The sequence below is a fragment of the Manis javanica genome, chromosome 11 (genome assembly GCF_040802235.1).
Source record: "Manis javanica isolate MJ-LG chromosome 11, MJ_LKY, whole genome shotgun sequence".
NCBI classification, from domain to species: domain Eukaryota; kingdom Metazoa; phylum Chordata; class Mammalia; order Pholidota; family Manidae; genus Manis; species Manis javanica.
In genome coordinates, this window is record NC_133166.1 from 79437725 (window position 1) to 79457664 (window position 19940).

Genomic DNA, 19940 nt, shown 5'->3' on the forward strand with positions numbered 1-19940 from the left:
ACAGGCCAGGTATTTTCTGATAGTTTCTCATGAGTAGATTCAGGTTAGGCACCCACAGCTGAAATGTTTATCAAGTGATGCATGTCCCTCCGGGGAGATCACATCAGGAGGCATGTGATGTCAGTCTGTCCTGCATGGTGATGCTAATTTTTTAGTAGCTTTATCAAGATATAATTCACTTACCATTACATTCACCTTTTTAATAATCCAGTGGCTTTAAGGATATTCAAAGTCACACTGGGTCACCACTAGCAATTTTGGAACATTTTTATCTCCCCCAGCAAAAGACCCTGAGACCATGAGGAATCCTTCCTTTGCCCTCCAATCTGCACTACTCCACTCCACAACTACTTTCTGTCTCTACAGATTTGCCCATTCTGCAAGTTACACATAAATGGAATCATGCAATAGGGTCCTTTGTGACTGGCCTCTCTCAAAGAGCATGCTGTTTGCAAGGTCCAGGTACTGTTATTATATTCACCCAGTCAGGATGTTGTCTGATTTCTCTATAATGATTTCCCTGGCAAGTTACAAGCATTGTGTGGAGACACACTCAAGATCATACAAATATCCTGCTCCTAAAACGTCCCCCTAGATTCAATGTGATGGCTGTTGGCCAAACCAGTCTTCATTCAACAGGTTTACTAAGCCTGACCACCAACCTGTTCCCCACTCCCACCCCCACCTGCTGGTTGTTAGCTATACGACCTGGGAAGATGGAAGGTGGTCGGGCTCTTCTCAGCAATGCTGGGACTGTCTTCAAGGAATCCCCCACAGAGTAGGCTTCCAAGCCAGTGAAGGGCCAGCCAACATCCCTCCCCGGTCTCCCCAGAGACACACATGCTTTGGTGGGCCCTGCCTACTGTCCTGAGAGCTCTGCCCCTCACTTCCCTGAGCCAGGAAGGCTGAGGGGTGAACTGAAAGCCCTTATCCCTTGCATAACAGCTCACAAGGTTAAAGAAACAAGGACCTGCTCTTGGCTTCCCCTCCACAACCAGGAATCAGGATGCATACATACCTTTGCCTCAACAAATGCCTACTGGCAGGTGCCAGGAGCTGTGGGAGGGAAGGCATGTAAAACGTAGCTCCCACTTGCAAGGACATGATTCATGAGGGGGTTAAACCTAGAGAAGAACGAGAATGTAAGGAGAGCAAGAGAAATGCTCTAAGTGGCCTTGACAGTCAAAAAGAGGTGCACGCCACCTGGAGTGGTCAGGGGACCCAGAGAGGAGGAGTACGTGGGGGGGGGGGCGAAGTCTGGGTGGGGCCCAGTGACTGCAGGAGAGAGATTCCAGGCAGCATCTGGTAAGAGCAGGGTGCCCAGCTTAACTAAGTGGGGGAAGGAGAAGGTGAAGTTCACTGAATCCTGTGTGTCCAACATGGACTGTGAACTTGCCGGGGACAAGAGCTATTGCAGATCTCAGACCACAAGTACTTAATGGGAACAGAGAAATGCCATTAAAATGGGAACATAACAAAGACCCGTGTCCCCCTGAACTGTGCTCCCTTCTGCGGCTTGGAGACAATTCCCAGACCCCCAACACTCACCGCCAGGGCCAGAGCCTGGCTGTCCCCAGAGGGAGAGGCTCCCTCATTTCAACTTACGCCACTGGCACCATGCTACATTTTCACTGAGTAAGTTTCCCTTCTTGGTGAGATGCTTCTTTTTAAAACAAAACAGAAAATGAAATATGACAACCTCCCAAACAATGTTTGTTACAGAAGCCTCTGGGCTGCTTGCATCTCACCCATCTGTGGCACCCATGCGGGCCTGGCCTCCTGAGATGTGGATTCCTGCACCAGCAGGGCTCTGAGGCCACAGCGACAGAAGAGGCCCCGGCAAACTGGGGCGTTCTCGTCACATTAAGCTTCTGAGGGCCGAAAGAAAGTGATCAAATGGTGAGACTGGAAGACGGGTCAGGGGAAGCAGCAAAAAGCTGCAAATTTCCTCAAACCAGCAAATTGTACACTTGAAAGAGTGACATTTATGCTATGTACAGGCAGTTCTCGGAGACTGCAGGCTGGGTCCCAGACTGTGCACTAAAGCGAATATCACAATAAAGCAAGTCAGGTGGGTTTTTGGTCTCCCAGTGCACACAAATGTTATGTAGGTGTGTCACAATAGCATTATGTCTAAAACAACAGTGCACATACCTTAATTAAAAAATGCTTCATTGATAAAAAGGCTAACCATCACCTGAGCTTCCAGGAGTCATGATCACTGATCACAGACACCTTAACAAGTATACTAATACTGGAAAAGTTTGAAATATTGGGAGAATTGCCCAAAAGTGATCCAGAGACACGAGGTGAGCAAATGCTGTTGGAAAATGATGCCCATAGACTCTCTGGCTCTATCTGTAAATGCTTCATGTGCGAAGCCCAGTAAGATGAGGCATCTCCGTAAGTGTATCCCAGTGAGGCTGTTAGGAGGGGAAGAAGGCTGGGAGTGAAGAGAAGAACCAGGGCGGGTTCTCATGCTGTCACGGCAGGCCGTGCCTCATCCCCCACAGCCCTGGCAGACCTTTATAATGTCACACTCACAGAATTCAACAGCTAGTACTTAACTCTCCAAGAGGGCAGGCGGAGGGGCCTCAGGCTGCGCTAAGTGATGGGGTTGGGGTGAGGAGGCCTGTTCTCTGTAAGAAGGAGGCGCTGGAGTGGCCCTAACGCTGCCTGGCCCTAGGAAGCTGGACCATGGCCCATGTTGAGGTTTTAGGACAGGTTCTTCTCCACAAACACTGAGTTATTCTTGGCCCTGGGGTCAAGCCTCTCCATCGACAGAGACCAAAGCCTGGCTGTGGCCCCCGTACCTTCTAGGTTCTGGGACAGTCCTGATCTCAGGTTATTTGATTCCTTTCAACAAAAACGAGTTCTTCAGTGAATTTAAGACTTTTCATACAATAAATGCATAATCAACCCCTGTGTTTTGCCTTTTGAATAAGAAAATAGTGTCCCCACACCATTGCTTCAGCCTCCCCCTGGATATGCTATTCCCAGTTCACATGGTGCAGAGGGACATGTTCTCAGCCCAGAGCGTGTAGACCCAGCTCTCCATTCAGATTAGGAAGCTCCCAGGCTGCAGACACACCTGTCCTCAAAGTACATCCTGCCAAGGCCTCCCCACCTGCTCAGGTAATCGGGCTCCGAGGCTGTCAACCACTGATCTGTGCCTTGAGGAAGCGTGAATAAGCTGCTGTGGCCTCCCGGGATTGTAAGGCTGGGGTGTACAAACAGGACCTCAGAAGGGTCTTTAATTTTTACAGTGCCCTAAGTAGAGGTAAGGCCTGTGAGAGCATTCATGTGCCCAAGTGCATGTACACACACACACACACACACACACACACCACACACATACACCCTCCAGCTGATGCTTCCACAGCCTCTTACCAAATAAGTCATCTCAGGGTCACGACCCAGCACAGCCTGGGTGGGGGGAGTATGTTGGCAACCCACCCTGGGGAACCTGTGTTCTTCCTGCTCTTGCCCAGTGCACCAGGCAGGTCAGCCTGGGCTACTGCCCAGAGGGAATCCAGGCCTCAGCACAGAGTCACGCAGGCCCAAGATGCGGAAAAGGACACCAGGATGTGGAAAATGACAGAAGTACTTGTTGGGTCCCTGCCCACCCCTGGTGCCACCAAGCAAAACTCCAGCTGGGGACAGAAGCCTGTCAGCTCCTTGGCTTTCTATCTCAACCCAAGTACAGGCCTGGCACACAGTAGGAACACAATGCATGCCTCCGAGTGACATGCTGCCAAAGGCACTCAGAGTCCAGGTCTCCTCTACTTAGCCTGCAGTCTGCACTCCATTGAAAGACAGACTTCCCCAGTGTCGTCTGCTGAATACAACATCCATACTTTGCAACATCTCAGAAGAAATTCAGGTGGCATTTACATTACTGAACTGGACACAGTCACCTTCAAAGTGTCACTGTCCAGGCTGCAACCCAGCCCATGATGGGACACATCCCATGAAGACTCACTGAGCAGGTGTCACTCGGTTCCAAGTGTGACAGGGAACCTCTGACCCCACTGCAACACTAGACACAGAGACATCCACCCATTGGACTGTAACTGATCCTTGTGTATACATACACATGGGTATGAATACAGTGGGACACAGACATGGCAGTGCTGGACATTTTACAGCATGTTCCACTGTCAAAACACTGCCATATTTGCATTAAGCATCCTAACCCTGTGAGAATGTTTTTCCAAAACAGTGTTTATTTAGTTTTCTAATTATGAAAATAATGCACATTATGCTCATTTTAGAAAACTTGGAAAATAAAGAAAAGTATAAAGGAAAAAAATAATCACCCATACTCCTACCATCTGTTAACATTTTAATGTATTAAACTTCCAGTCTTATCTATCATTTACCTTATATTTTCTTGATTTTAAGATGTCATTGACCATAAAACACCATTAATTTAGCAACAACTTTTTAGGGGGAAAAAAATGAAAGAAGGGAAAAAGGATCCCAAATTCAGAAACTTCCAAAATGTCAGAAAAGGAGATGCCTTAGAATCAAGCAATCAAAAAATATTCGAGATCATACTGACAGCACAATTTCCAACTATTTCTTTCCCTTTCATCCTACAAATTTCTGCCACATTATCAGAAACTCTGTGTAAACACATTTTAGTGGATGTATAATATTCTACCATAAGGATAACCACAACTTATTTAACCATTCTTCTATTGTTGCCCTTTAGGTTTGTTCATAATTTTCAGTGTTATAAATTATGTTCCATGGCACATCTTTGTGCATAAATTTTGGTCCACGTTTCTGATTGTTTCCTCAGGATGAATTCCTGTAAGTGAAATTACTGAATTAAAGGGTATAAACATTTTAAGACTCCTGACACACAAGTACTAAACTGTTTTCCAGAAAAGATGTCCCAATTTACAGTCCTATCAGTAGTGCATAAAAGTCCCTTCTCCTTCTATAGCATCAACTCTTATACTTAAAAAAAAAAGTAATACATGTATACAGTTTTTTAAAATTCAAGTAGAAAAAAAAACTTTTTAATGAAAAACAATTGTCCCCTATCATGGTTTTCCCTGCTTTGAGTCCAGCTTTCACAGTGCAATCACTTCCATTCCTGGTTTAGCATATTCATCCATTCATTCATTCTCCATTCAACTTCTATTTACTAACCATTTATGATGAGCCAGGCACCATTCTAAGGTATAGGGATATAACAATGAACAAAATTCACCAAAAACAAAACAGAAAACAAAGAACCCCCAGCCCTCAGGGAGTATACATTAATAGGGGTGACAGACCAAAAAAGAAAATATATACATTATGATTGATAGTGAAGGTGCCCGTGAGAAGGACAAAGGAGGGGAAAACAGGAAGTTTGGGGAGGTGGGGGAGAGCTGTGATTTTAAGTAAGATTATCTGGGAAGGTGTTTGGGCTGAATTGTGTCCCCTCACAATTGTACATTGAAGTCCTAATTCCTAGGACCTCAGAATGTGAGTCTATTTGGAAATACGGTGTTTGAAGAGGTAATTAAGTTAAAACAAGGTCTTTGGAGTGGGCCATAATCCAATATGACTTGTGCTCCTGTAAGAAGAGGAAATTAGGATATAGACATGTGCTCACACAGAAGGAAGACCATGTGGAGACATGGGGAGATGGCAGCCATCTACAAGCCAAGAGGAGGGGCCTCAGAAGAAACCAACCCTGCTGGCACCTTGACCTTGGACTCCTACCTCCAGACCTGTGAGGAAATTAATTTCTGCTGTGTAAGGCACTCAGTCAGTGGTATTTGTATGGCAGCCCTAGGAAACTGATGCAAGAGGCCTCACTGAGTTGGTGACATTTGAGCAAAAACCTAAGTATGTGAATGAATGAGCACAAGATATCTGGACAAGCACTCCAGGCAGAAGAAACCACGAATGCAAAAGCCCTGAGGTGAGAAGGTGCCTCTGAAACATTCAAGAAACAGCAAAAAGGCCAGTGTGGCTGGAGCAGTACCAGTAACAGGGAAAGTGAAGGAAGATGACATCAGAAAGGCCGGGGATGTCATGGTTCCATCCAGCGTGCAGTCATGGTGGCTCGTCAGCACTGGAAGGGACCAGTCCAAACCAAGATGCACTGTAAGTGCAAAATTCACACTGCATTTTGAAAACTTAGTATGTTAAAAAGGAATATATAACTTCTCATTAATAATTTTTATCGATGTGTGCTGGGTGCTAATATTTTACATATATTGGGTTAAATAAAATAAACTATTAAAGTTCATTTCACCCATTCCTTTCTAAGTTTTATAATATGGGTACCTGAAAATGTTAGGTTGCATCTGTGATGAGCTCGTGTTATATCTCTTTCGGGAAGTTCTGGCCTGGCCATGAGTCATAAAAAGGACTTGAGATTCTGCTCTGAGTGACATAGGAGCCATTGAAAGGTGTCCAGCTCAAAGTGACATGATCCAGCTCCCTCATATTTTAAAAGGATCACTTTGGTTGCCATGTTGAGGACAGATAGGAAGAAATGTCAGTAAAGGTGAGTGGACTAATTAAGAAGCCATGCAATCTTTTAGAAGAACATGGAGATGTGGACCAGTGAGGCAGAGGTGAGCTGGTAAGGAGTGGTCAGACACAGAAAAGAGTCTGAAAGCAAAGCCAAGAGTACTTCCTGACAGACTGGGCATAGGGTGTGAGAAAAATAGGAGTCAAGGATGAGTCCAGGGTTTGGGTCTCATTTATTGGAAGGATGCCATCTGCCATGATGGGGAGAGATGAGAGAGAAGCAGGTTTGGGGGAGAGCAGGAGTTTAGTTTTGGATAATTTAAGCCTAGGATGCCTTTTGGTTTCCAAGTGGAGATGTTGGGAAGTAGCTGGATATAAGATTCTGGTGTTCAGTGGGGAGGGCTGGACTAGAGGTCTGGATTTGGGAGTCATCACCATAAGGGTGCAGTTTAAAGCCAGCAGGCAGCTCAAGTCACCGAGAGAGTGAGTGTAGGTGGAAGAGAGATCAACATCAATAAGATCAAGAGCCAGAATATCAAGTGCCCTGGGGATCTCCCAAGTTTAGAGGTTGCTCTTAAAAGGAAACAGAGAAGGAGCTGTGATCTGTAAAAAAAGAAAAGAAAGAAAGAAACAGGAGAGGCTGGTGTTTCAGAAGCCACATGAAGGCAGGGTTTCAAGGATGAGTAGTAAGTACCATGTCTGGCCCTGTTGGGAGATCCAGGGAGTGAAGCAGAAATGACCACTGGATTCAGCAACCTGGAGGTGATCTTGCTCAGGACAATTGAGGTAAGTGATGGAGGCAAAACATAAGTAGAGTGGTTCAGGAGAAAATGGCAGGACAGGTCTTGGTGACAATGAATCCAGATAACTCCTTCATGGAACCGTACTGTCCAGGGGAGCAGAGAAATGGGCAATGGCCCGGGTGTGGCTGTAGGATCAAGAGAGGCTATCATAAAAAGATGAGAGGCTGGCATGAAATATTTAATGGACTGAAACAGAAGGACCTTCAACCAAGAATCCTCTACCCAGCAAGATTATCATTCAAATGTGAAGCAGAGATTAAACAATTCCTTCATTAAACAATAAAGGCTCAGGGAATTTATAACCACAAAACCAGCATCACAGGATATGTTAAAACGACTGCTGTAGATGGAAATGTTCCTAAGGCTAAAGAGTTTTCAGTAGTGAAAATAGTAGGCCAATTAATTAACAAGCAAGTGTGAAATTAAAACAAAACAAAAGGAATAAAACCAACTATACACAAAATCAGTTGAGTGATACACAAAAGGTGCAGATTATGACATCTAATATATAAAGTGTGGAGGAGGAAGAAGAAAAAGAAGTAGTTTTAGATTATGTTTGAAATAGAGCAATCAGCAACTAAATACAGACTGTAACACAGGAAGCTTTCCTTGGACCTTATGGTACCACAAACCTAAAGCCTATAATAGGTACAGAAAAATTTTTAAAAAGAGGGATCTAATCACAGCACTAAAGAAAACCATCAAATAATAAGAGAAGAGTTTAAGAGAGGAATAAAGCAACAGAGAGGAGCTATAAAACAAACAGAAAGCAATTAATAAAATGGCAGTAAGTACATACCTATCAACAATTACCTTAAATACAAATGGACTGAATGCACCAATCAAAAGACATAGAATGGCAGAATGGATAAAGAAACAAGACCTATCTATATGCTGCTTACAGGAGACTCATTTCAGACCCAAAGACATACACAGACTGTAAGTGAAGGGATGGAAAAAGATATTTCATGCAAATAATAGTGAGAAAAAGTAGGAATAGCAGACAAATTAGATTTCAAAACAAAGAAAGTAACAGGCAAAGAAGGATGTTGCATAATGATAAAGGGGTCAATCCAGCAAGAGGATATAACCATTATAAATATCTATGCACCCAATATAGGAACATCTAAATATGTAAAACAAATACTAACAGAATTAAAGAGGGAAATAGACTGCAACATATACATTTTAGGAGACTTTAACACAGCACTCACATCAATAGACAGATCAACCAGACAGAAAATAAATAAGGAAACAGAGGCACTAAACAATACATTGGGTTAGATGGACTTAAAAGATATCTACAGAACATTCCACCCAAAAGCAGCAGGATACACATTTTTCTCAAGTGTACACAGAACGTGCTCCAGAATAGATCACATACTAGGCCACAAAAAGAGCCTCAATAAATTTAAAGATACTGAAATTATATCAAGCAGCTTCTTAGACCACAATAGTATGAAACTAGAAATAAATTACACAAAGAAAACAAAAAAGCCTACAAACACATGGAGGCTAAACAACGTGCTTCTAAATAATCAATGGATCAATGACAAAATTAAAACAGAAACCAAGCAATACATAGAGACAAATGAAAACAAAATATAACAGTCCAATATTTGTGGGATGCCACAAAGGCTCTTCTAAGAGGGAGGTACATAGCATTACAGGCCTACCTAAAGAAACAAGAACAATCCCAAATAAATAGTCCAAACACACTATTAAACTAGGAAAAGAAGAACAAATGAAACCCAAAGTTACTAGAAGGAGGGATATAATAAGGATCAGAGTAGAAATAAATAAAACAATAGAAAAATTCAATTAAACCAAGAGCTGGTCCTTTGAGAAAATAAACAAAACAGATAAACCCCTAGGCAGACTTATCAAGGAAAAAAGAGAGGGTACATGAATAAACAGAATAAAAAACAAAGAAGGAAGAGTCACAGTGGTTACCATAGAAATACAAAGAATTATCAGAGAATATTATGAAAAATTATTTGCCAATAAATTGGACAATCCAGAAGGAATGGACAAATTTCTAGAAAAATATAACCTTCCATGAGTGACCAAGAAGAAATAGAAAATCTGAACGGACCAATTACCAGCAATGAAATTAAAATAATCAAAAAACTTGCAACAAACAAACCTTCAGGACCAGACAGCTTCACAGCTGAATTCTACCAAACATCTAAAGAAGAGCTAATACCCATCCTTCTTAAAGTATTCCAAAAAGTAGAAGATGAGGGAATACTTCCAAACTTATTTTATGATGCCAGCATCACTCTAATACCAAAACCAGGCAAAGACACTACAAAAAAAGAAAATTATAGACCAATATACCTGATGAACATAGATGCAAAAATCCTCAACAAAATATTAGCAGACTGAATTAAAAAATACATCAAAAAGATCATCCATGACCAAGTGGGATTTATTCCACTGATGCAAGAATGGTATAATATTCATATGTCAATCAATACCATGCACCACATTAACAAAGAGAAGGATAAAAAACACAATCATCTCAATAGATGCAGAAAAAGCACTTGACAAAATTCAACATCCATTCATGATAAAAACTCTCAACAAAATGGGTATAGAGGGTACATACCTCAACATAATAAAGGCCATATACAACAAACCCACAGCTAACATAAAACTTAAATGATGAAAAACTGAATTCTTTTCCTCTAAGACCAGGAATAAGATAAGAATGTCCACTCTCACCACTCATTCAACATAGTGCTGGAGGACCTATCCATGTCAGACAACACAAAGAGATAAAAGGCATCCAAATTGGTTAAACTATCACTATTTGCAGGTGACATACATAGAAAACCCTAAAGACTCCACCAAAAAACTATTATAACTAATAACTGGATTCAGCAAAGCTGCATGATACAAAATTAATACAGAAATCTGTTGCAATCCCATATACTAACAACAAACTAGCAGAAAGACAAATCAGGAAAACAATTCCATTTACAATTGTACCAAAAAAGAATAAAATTCCTAGGAATAAACCTAATCAAGGAGATGAAAGACCTGTACTCTGAAAACTATAAGACACTCATGAAAGAAATTAAAGAAGACACAAATAAATAGAAATCTATCCCATTCTCATGGATAGGGAGAATTAGTATTGTCAAAATGGCCATCCTGGCCAAAGCAATTTACAGATTCAATGCAGTCCTTATCAAAATATTAACAGCCTTTTTCAGTGAATTAGAACAAATAGCTCTAAAATTCCTATGGAACCACAAAAGACCCCAAATAGCCAAAGCAATAATGAGAAAGAAGGACTTCAAGCTGTACTACAAAGCTACAGTAATCAAAACAGTATGGTACTGGCACAAGAAGAAACCCATAGATCAATGGAACAGAACAGAGAGTCCAGATAAAAACCCACACACATATGGTCAATTAGTACATGAATATGCAATGGGGAAAAGACAGCCTCTTCAATAACTGGTGTTGGGAAAACTGGACAGCTACAAGCAAGAGAATGAAACTGCATTACTGTCTAACTCTATATACAAAAGTAAACTCAAAATGGATCAAACACCTGAATTTAAGACAAGAAACCATTCAACTCTTAGAAGAAAACATAGGCAAAAATCTCTTGAACATAAGTATGAACAATTTTTTCCTGGACACATCTCTCAGGTAAGGGAAACATAATAAAAAATGAACAAGTGGGACTACATCAAACCAAAAAGCTTCTGTACAGCAAAGGACACCATCAGGCGAACAAAAGGCAACCTACATATGGGAGAATATATTCATAAATGATTTATTCAATAAGGGGTTAACATCCAAAATATATAAAGAACTCATACACCTCAACACACACAAAAAAAACAAATAACCCAATTAAAAAAATGGGTGGAGGACCTGAGCAGACATTTCTCCAAAGAAGAAATACAGATGGCCAACAGGCACATGAAAGATGCTCCACATCACAAATCATCAGGAAAATGCACATCAAAGCCACAAATGAGATATCACCTCACACCAGTCGGAATGGCCACTATCTAAAAGACAAGAAATAACAAGTGTTAGCAAGGATGTGGGAAAAGGAAACCTTTCTACACTGTTGGTGGGAATGTAAACTGGTGCAACCATTGTGGAAAGCAGTAGCAGTATGAAGGTTCCTCAAAAAACTGAAAATATAACTATCATATGACCCAGTAATTCCACTTCTAGGAATTTACCTGAAGAAAATAAAATCCCTGATTCTAAAAGATATATGAATCCCTATGCTTACTGCCACATTATTTACAATAGCTAAGATATGGCAGCAACCAAAGTGTCCATCAATAGATGGTAACGAAGAGGTGGTACATATATACAATGGAATATTATTCAGCCATGTAAAAGGAAATAAATCCTGTCATTTGAGACAACATGGATGGTCCTAGAGAGTATTATGCTAAGTGAAATAAGCCAGGCAGAGAAAGACAAATACCATATGGTTTCACTTATTTGTAGAATGTAAAAAGCAAAACATAAGGAATAAAACTGCAGTAGATAGATTCATAGACACTGAGAAGTGACTGATGGTTACCATTAGGGAGGGGTTGGGGTGGGTGGGTGGGGAGGGTGAGGGGGATAACGGGGCACAAAAATTCTCAATCATAATATAAGTTGGTCATTGGGATGGTAGTGCAGCATGTAGAATACCGCCAATGGTTCTGTAACATCTTCCTATGTTGACGTATAGTAACTGCACTAGTGGGGGGAGGATTTAATAATATGGGTAACTGTTGAACCACTGGGTTGTATATTTGAAACTAATATAAGATTGTATATCAACAATACTTCAATAAAAATGAAAAAAAATTAAAAAGACAAGAGGAAATTTCAGGGTGTATGTGTGCTGCTGTGAATGAGCCACTAAACAAAGAAAAAATGATGCCAGAAATGGGAATTCTTAATCTCCAGAGTATGCTTATATTGTTTTCTCATGTGTTATCAGCTTTAGACATCATTGGCTGACCTTCTGCAGTGATACATAAGAGCTAGCTTTATTTACAATACCCTCATCTCCCGGCTACTCTTGTTCCAGTATTATCCCAGTACATCACTATTGTCCCAACATACCATTGTCTCAGTTCACCTACTGCTTGTCTTGCTAACCTTTATTTCTTGGTCTATCAACCACAGATAGCCTCTCTTGACTCCCCACTTTATATGGGGAGGTTACCCACACTTCTATCCTACCCTCTGCATGTTGGCCAGTTTTGGCAGGCTGTGCTGGGACATTAACATTAACAACAAAAAAATCTCAGCAACTCAGGCTGATTTCTCATTCACATGACAAATCTGATGTCCTCTTTATTCTGGAACCATACTGAAGAGCAGCCCCCATCTGAGACCTGCTATCCTCATGGAAGAGGAAAAGGAACAATGGCCAGACCTCACAATGCCTCCTACAGCATCTGCTAGTCATGGCTTAGGCCACTTCCACTCACACTCAATCGACCAAAGAATGTCACATGGCCAAGCCTGTTATCAATGGGCAGAGAAGGAAGCAGTTACCTTCCACAGGAAGGTGGCAAGCAACATGGCATCAAGCAGGGATGTGCCTCCTCTTGCAGGGATAGCAGTGAATAACTGGGAACAGTAATTTAATCTATCACAATCTACCCACCGACTTCTACAAGCTGGGCTTCATTTTATATTGTCAAGGTGGAAAATCTTTAGATCCTCCCTTTATAGCTATTATTATACAGTCTTCAATGCTTTGTGGTTGGTTTTGGAAGTTGAAAATCACTAAGCAGCATTTATATTATTATGATTAAGCAAATATTCTTCACTGCAGAGTCAAAGAGAAGCTAACAGCCCACACAGTATACTACTGTTCCAACGACCCAGGCCTTATATGCACATAAAAGAGCCTTCCTTCATTCCACCCCTTGCTCAAAATTTGGCCATATTCTGATGTGCTTCGTATTTGAGCTATGCCTTTCATGAAAAATTTTTTTTCTGAAGCTGCTGATTACTTCTTTTTTATGGTTGGTTGAAGAAACATGTGCCTTCTACACCATGTTCCTAATATCCTCCAAACTCTCATTCCAGTCAATTTGGAATCTTTCTATTCTCTTTGAAGCCAGCTGACCTCCTGATCTAATTGGGCAGGTGTTCCATTTTTGGATCTTAATGCTTTCGCATAGCTTTTGGTCTTTACTACAGTTGCTAATTGCCTTCCATTTTTGCTTGCTTTCAGTTTATCACAAGTTTAGTTTCTTACAGTGTCCTGCTACTACTCTTTATTCTGTGGAATGTTCCCTTCCCACACCATCCTCCGAGACCTCTTTCCTGGAGCACTCACCCTCCCACTCTACTGAAGACTGACTGCTCTCTGGCCTGTTTTATCCAGGGGTTGCTTTTCATGGCTGCCCTGAGTTGGATCCATTGTTTCCACATCTTCTTTCTTGATTTACTGTCCTGTTTTGCTGAAATACATCCTCAAATAACTTCCTTAGAAAGGCTGAGGAGGATGCAAATTTCTTTGGTCTTTGCATCCTCCCGTCTGCCTCCCTTATATATAAAATAAAGGAGTTGGATCAGATGATTTCTGCTGCCTGCCTACTCCAGGTATACAAAATTCTAGTCAATATGCACTCATAAATAATAGACTATTATCAAGGAGAAACAAAGTGGTTGCTGCTCTCAAGGAACTTAGATTGAGATAAAGAATAGACTCTTGAAACAGTAACAAAAAGTCAACAGTACAAAAAATGCTACAAGGTGGGCATGATTAATCATCAATTTGAGCCTCAGGCATAGAGGGAAAAAAGAAATGCTGAGCCACCTGTGTTCTGCCTGGGAAGCAAGACTTCAGCGAGTGTCAGAGTAGGCAGTATGCTACAACTAAATTACATACTTATGAATATTCAACAGGTTAACGGCTAACAGGAGTCTGAATAGGTAACTGTCAGTGGGAGCTCTCCTCCCTCCCACTTTCCTTGTCACTCAGTTATCAACATTTTCATTTCAGTCATTCAAAATTGATGTAATTTTTAAATATAAAAGGATAGTTTCACCCCTGACCAGTGGGGACCAGTGACAGATTCTCTACCCATTTGGGGGCATAACAATGAGCCTGTATCACCCAGATGAGTATTGTGTATGTGCATCCAGGTGCCCAGCTTGTTGAACTGCAAAGGTAGGGCAGTGCTCTTCCATAGCAGGGTTTCACTGAATAGGGCTGATGGGCACTTCCTTTACCATCTTCCATTTTTAAAATTTGTTTTGAGGATTGAGGGTGGTCACAGGTCACTTCTTCCTGCTCACTCCCCAGGAGAGGAAACACCCTCCCATGGAATGCATGTTGTCCTGACCACACTGTTGCTTTCATAAGGATGGCCCTGGGCTTCTCCCTGGCAGGTCCGGTGTACTGGATGGACCTCAGACATCTCCCTCAGAGAAAAACCATGCCCTCATTCAGCCCAGTGCTTGCACTCCCATTTAACTTGCAAATGAAGAGAACACTTGCAGGGAAGTTTCCAGAAAAAAAGAGACCTTGGGGTCAGTGGTCTGACCAATTCCCAGAGAGTGGGAGTAGAGTAAGGATGGCAAGTGCTTCAGGCCACGTGATCGGTGTTCTCAGCAGGATCTTAAGCAATGGAAGGCTGTCTCTGGAAAGCTTTCTCCAAGTCCCCCACTTCCACCTAGGAAGAATTTAATTGCTGTGAAAACACTGTTCCTGCTGCCATGCTAGCACCTACCAAATTCAAAGTTTGCATCAATTTTTCTCAACAGTCTATGACATTTTGACTGATTTATTCATCGTCACATCCCAGTACCTGGCATGTGGGGGTGCTGTGTTTGTTGAATGAATGAGTGAATGGATTGAAAGAAGCTGCATTTCACCAAAAGGCAGAGCCTGACATGAATATTCAGTTTTCACAGGAGCTTCAGATAAGCCAGAAGGACCTGGAGAAGTGGCTCTGGGCCAAGGGGATGATTTCCAAGAGCTGGGGCCATTCACTCCACCCACAGGGGACAAAAAGTGCCTGCAAGTTTTGCACCGGCTGCTTTGTCATCCAGACTCCACTGCAGGTGGAGAGAGATCAACATGTGACCAGAAGCAAAGGTCTTGAAGGGCACCCCACATATACCCAGAGATGGGACCAGTGCTCAGCTTTGCAGGTCTTCACCTCGGTGCTTCTTGAAGTGAAGAGCAAGAGGACCCACCATCTTCCGGGCACTCCCTATATATCAGACCCCTGAGCTTTATGTAATCTCATTGCCGCTTCCCAGTGACAGGACAGACAGGATGCCTGGCTTACAGACGAGAACCACTCCCAAGGAGCAGAAACACCTCCTTCAGTAGGGAGAGGGGCAGGCACCTGTGCACCCAGTAAATTGTACAATGACAATGAAAACAAAATGAAAAAATGCCTGGATACCGTCCCTGAAAATTCAGACATCTGTTCCCCCGTGGCCCACCTGTGTCATTACTTTCGCAGTTTGCTTATTTTTTTCGCATTATTTTCTTCTGTTTTTTTTCTCAGAAAGAGTTCTTACAAAACCCATAGGATTCTGATCTAACAAAGGTAAGTGTGAAGAGGGAAAAGCTGGTATCTCCTGGGGAAGGGGCAGGGGCAGGGGCAGGCTGAGGGTAAGAAAGACAGCTGTGGAGCCGAGACGCGGGAGGGTCTTCACATCATCAGAGCGCTGCACAGGCAGTGCGATCTCACTCCCGCAGGTGGGCAGTTCTGACACTGCTGAATTGACATCAGCTAGCCTCCTCACAGGGCCTAAGGGTGCGCAGCGCCGGCGGGGCAGGCTGCCGGCGGCTCACGCACGGAAGCTCAGCTGAAGACCACCCAACTTCCTGCCCATCAGACGCGCTGCCTGCCCTCAGCAGCCGCTGGGAGACAAACACCAAGAAAAGTGACCCGTAGCTCTCACCGCGCGGCGCCCCTGCTGAGCGGGCTAGAGCGAGGCCGTGAGAAAGGCCAGAGGGAAAGAGAACCCCTTCCCGCTGGCCTCTGCTCTTGGGAACTCGGAGCCTTGCGCTAACAACTGTCTCCACACAAGGGCAGCGCTCTCCTGGAGAGGGCACCGAGGCCTCTCCGCCGCGCGCCCGAACAGCGGGTTTGGGGAGGGGCTGGAGAGGGAGGGTCGGGGACACTCCTCACGCCCGCCCTCTGCGCAGCCCTCGGCACAACTGTCTCCGTGGTGCGCGTTTTAAAATGTGGGTCACTCGTGCCATCAGGGCCCCTCCAGGAAGCCAGAGTCCCACCCAGAATTACATCGGCGTGCTCTCCACATTCCTCTGGAGCTGAAGAAATGGGAGAGAGTTTGGGGGTCACTTCTGGCCCTGTGAGGTCCAAACCACAGACATTAAAGCTAACAAAATCTTGCCTTATCCCCGTGGAGAGGAACGGGGCTGCGGGCCCTCGGGAACAAGGAGGGGAGACTCTGGCCAAAGAGCGCTCGCCCCCGCGCGTTCCGCGAACACAGGCTGGGCTGCGGGGTGTCTCCGAAGTCCCGCCTGCCCCCTTTTGCCCGGCCCGGGCGGCTTCTGTAACGCCTGGGGCTTGGTCGCCGCCACGCGCGATGCCAACCTCTCTTCTTTCCGGGCGCGCCCCTCGAAGAATGGGGCTCGCGGGAGGGCACGCGCGGAGAGAAGGGCAAGGTTTCGGGGCGCCCGGAGGGGGCCTAGTCGGGCCCGGAAAGCGGTCCGGACCATAGCCCGCGGGCTCTAACCTCCCGGCCGAGTTCTCGGCTCTTCGGACAGGACAGCCTCGCTTACAAGGCGGGGACGGGGAGGCGGGCCAGGGGCCCAGCGAAGCCGCCACCTGCTGGGGGACCCGGGCGCAGCACTAGTCCCCGCAGGCACCTCCCAAGGAGCTCTCCCCGTCCCCTCCCCTGCCGGCCCTCGGGGCTCTGGGCGGCCGCGTCTTACCCAGTCCCGGCACGAAAGTGTTGAGAAAGAGGCAGATGACGGCCACGGGGAAGGGCATGTAGGGGATGGCGGCGCGCAAGGGGCCCTTCTTCTCGCGGACCTGCACCACCACCCCGCTGGACGAGGACGCCCCCCGAGGGTCGGCCGCCGCCGCCGCCGCCGCCGCCGCCGTCTCGGAGTCTTTGTGCGAAGGCTCCATGGCCAGGTGCGCCCGGGGACAGGCTGGGGCGGGGGCGCCGCGCTCAGTGCCCCGGGCTCCGCGCTCCAGGCTCCGCGCGCAGCTCGGCCGGGCAAGAGCTCCCGGCTCCGGGCTCGCAGACCCGCCGCGCGCCAGCTCCCCACGCGCCAGCCTCGGCGGCGCTCGCACGCCCCAGCGGGGGCGGAGAGGGCGGCGCGACACGCCATGACAGCGCTCCAACGCCCCTCCCCACCAGCCCTTCCCCGCCCTTCTCTCCGCCCCCCTAAGAAACAACGTACACTTCGGAGCGCCCGGAGCAAAAGTCGAAGAGGACCGCAGCGGGAGCTGGATGTAGATCCAGCTCGCCTTCCCCCACAGCTGAGTCGGCGGACTCTGGCGGGACCCCGGGAACCGCGCGCCTGCGCCCCGAAGGCTCCGAGCCCAGGATGCACGGGAGGCGGGGCCGCGTGCGCTGCTGTGTGTGCCAGAGAGGCCTGCTGGTCACTCTGATTTGGATGGGTTCGTATCCAGTCACAGTGAAAAAGCGATCTGAGGACCAGTAATGGAGCGGAAGGCAGGACACACCACTTTCGGACAGGTCTCGGCAAGACTGGTTAGATGGGACCCTCCACTACTCACAGACACACACACACACACACACACACACACACACACACACACACACAAACAACACAGACACACGCACTCATGCGAAATATGGAAAGGGACGCTCCTACTACTGGGTGGGGGTCATGTGGGGAGCCATCCCTTGGTTGGAGGAAAACCTGGACCTTCTGTGTGCCCGACGTGGTGGCTAACAAGCCAGAGAGGCCTCAGCGCCATCTGGTATCGATGAAGTTGGCAGTGGGCAGAGGCGAGGGGATTCAATGTTAACTTACAAGCCGGCAAGCAGGGGGCCCATACTGAATTAGATGCTCTGAACAATGCTGCTCCCACTCACCTCCATAACTGGAACTGGAAAAAGGGAACAAAGAAAGCAACCGCCTCTTAGGTGAGGGAGCAGTTAAAGCCATCGGTATTTATTCAGATGTTCAGCAAATCGTCTGAATAATTGAAAGGATGCAAATCTGCTTTCTTCCAAATATCCTCTTTCTCCAGAAATAATAGTGATTGAATGACCCTTAACAAGGCCTATGGGCTCAGAGGAAGGATGCTTAAAGACATGGGTTACTTTATTTGAGTCTGAATAAAATAATTTTAAAAGCAGATGGTCATCAGGGGTTAGTGGTGATACTGTAACTGGCTTAGGCCTGGCAGTCGGAAGTGAACAGGGCTGAAAGTTTTAGTCTCTGTTCAGCCACTTATTATCTGCACAACTTAGAAGAACTCATTTAAACTTTTCTGGGTTTGAGTTACTGTGGTGGTAAAAATCAAAGTAAGATCCAACATATATTGAAGGCCTAATATGATTCAGATTCTGGGGAGAGAGAAAGGAGGAAAACCCAGCCCCCGACTTCAAGGATCTAATAGGTAAATCAAGGATTACTGACAAAAGCAATGATAGAATGACAGGGACAGATGCTGTCCCTTTGCTAAGCTGAGGGTATGGAGAAAGCATGGATTCATCTGTGAAGCCAGCTAGAGTGGGGGAGACCTCAGGGGGGTCTCCCAAAGAAGCTGATACTTGATGAGACAGGGAGGTTAAGTAACTTGCACATGGTCACCCACTAGTGAGTGACAGAGCTGCGATCTGAATGCAGGCAGTCTGCCTCCAGAATCCATATGTACAGAATGGTGGTTTTATTCAGAGACCTAGAAAACAATCTGCATTCTTGGAATATTCTTTCACAGAGCACCTGAACTGTTTTAGGGCTACACAAACACTGTTGTTGCTGGAAGAAAAAAAAAAGGCTGTCATTAAGGAAGTAGATTTACCTCCCCCAGTTTTCCAGATAATTCACCTAATATGTGGATGTCAGACATCCAGGTATAGTAAGTACATACAAAGTCAGAGAAGCCTAGAAAAGTAGGGAATGTCCCAGGGGTTGCAGGGTACCTGGGACTAGGGCAAAAACGGGAGATGACTCTGGTGGGTGGGCAGGAACGTCATAATGAAGGACCAAGAAATTTGGACTTCATCTCGGCAGTGATGTAGACTCACTGGAACATGTTAAGAAGGACGTAGCATGAATGTTCCAGGTACTATTACTGCATAACAAATTACCAGAATTTAGTGGACTGACCCAACCATTCTGTTATTATCACAAATGCTATAGGTCAAGAAAATGGACAGATTACAGCTGGGACAGCTTCTCTTTGCTCCAGTATGTCTGGAGACTCAACTGATGGCTAAAAGGGTGGTGGCTGGACAACTGGGCTTAGAGGATTCACTTCCCAAATGAGTGCTTGGACTGGGCTAACTTGAAAGCTGGTGCAAACTGGTCTGTTCCCAGAACCTACACACTACCTCTCCATGTGCCTTGGGCTTTTCACAGTAGGGTGGTTGGATTCTGAAAGGAAACTTCCCCAGAGGGGTCGTCCGGACAATGCACATTGCAGGCACAGTGGAAGCTGCATGGGCTTTCTGCCCTAA

At 45.2% G+C, this 19940-nt stretch overlaps 1 protein-coding gene across 3 annotated transcripts in view; it reads right to left on the bottom strand.

The window, feature by feature from the left end:
• Nucleotides 1-17625, bottom strand: part of STUM (stum, mechanosensory transduction mediator homolog) — a 50951-nt gene extending 33326 nt beyond the window's left edge. Inside the window, exon 1 of one of the 3 annotated variants that reach the window (XM_073216742.1) lies at nucleotides 17209-17625. In XM_073216742.1, the coding sequence (XP_073072843.1) occupies nucleotides 17209-17407 (199 nt within the window). In that variant the 5' untranslated portion in view covers nucleotides 17408-17625. The remainder of the gene's footprint in view (nucleotides 1-17208) is intronic. The other 2 variants (XM_073216744.1, XM_073216743.1) reach the window with 2 other exon arrangements.
• Between the last annotated feature and the right edge of the window lie 2315 nt (nucleotides 17626-19940).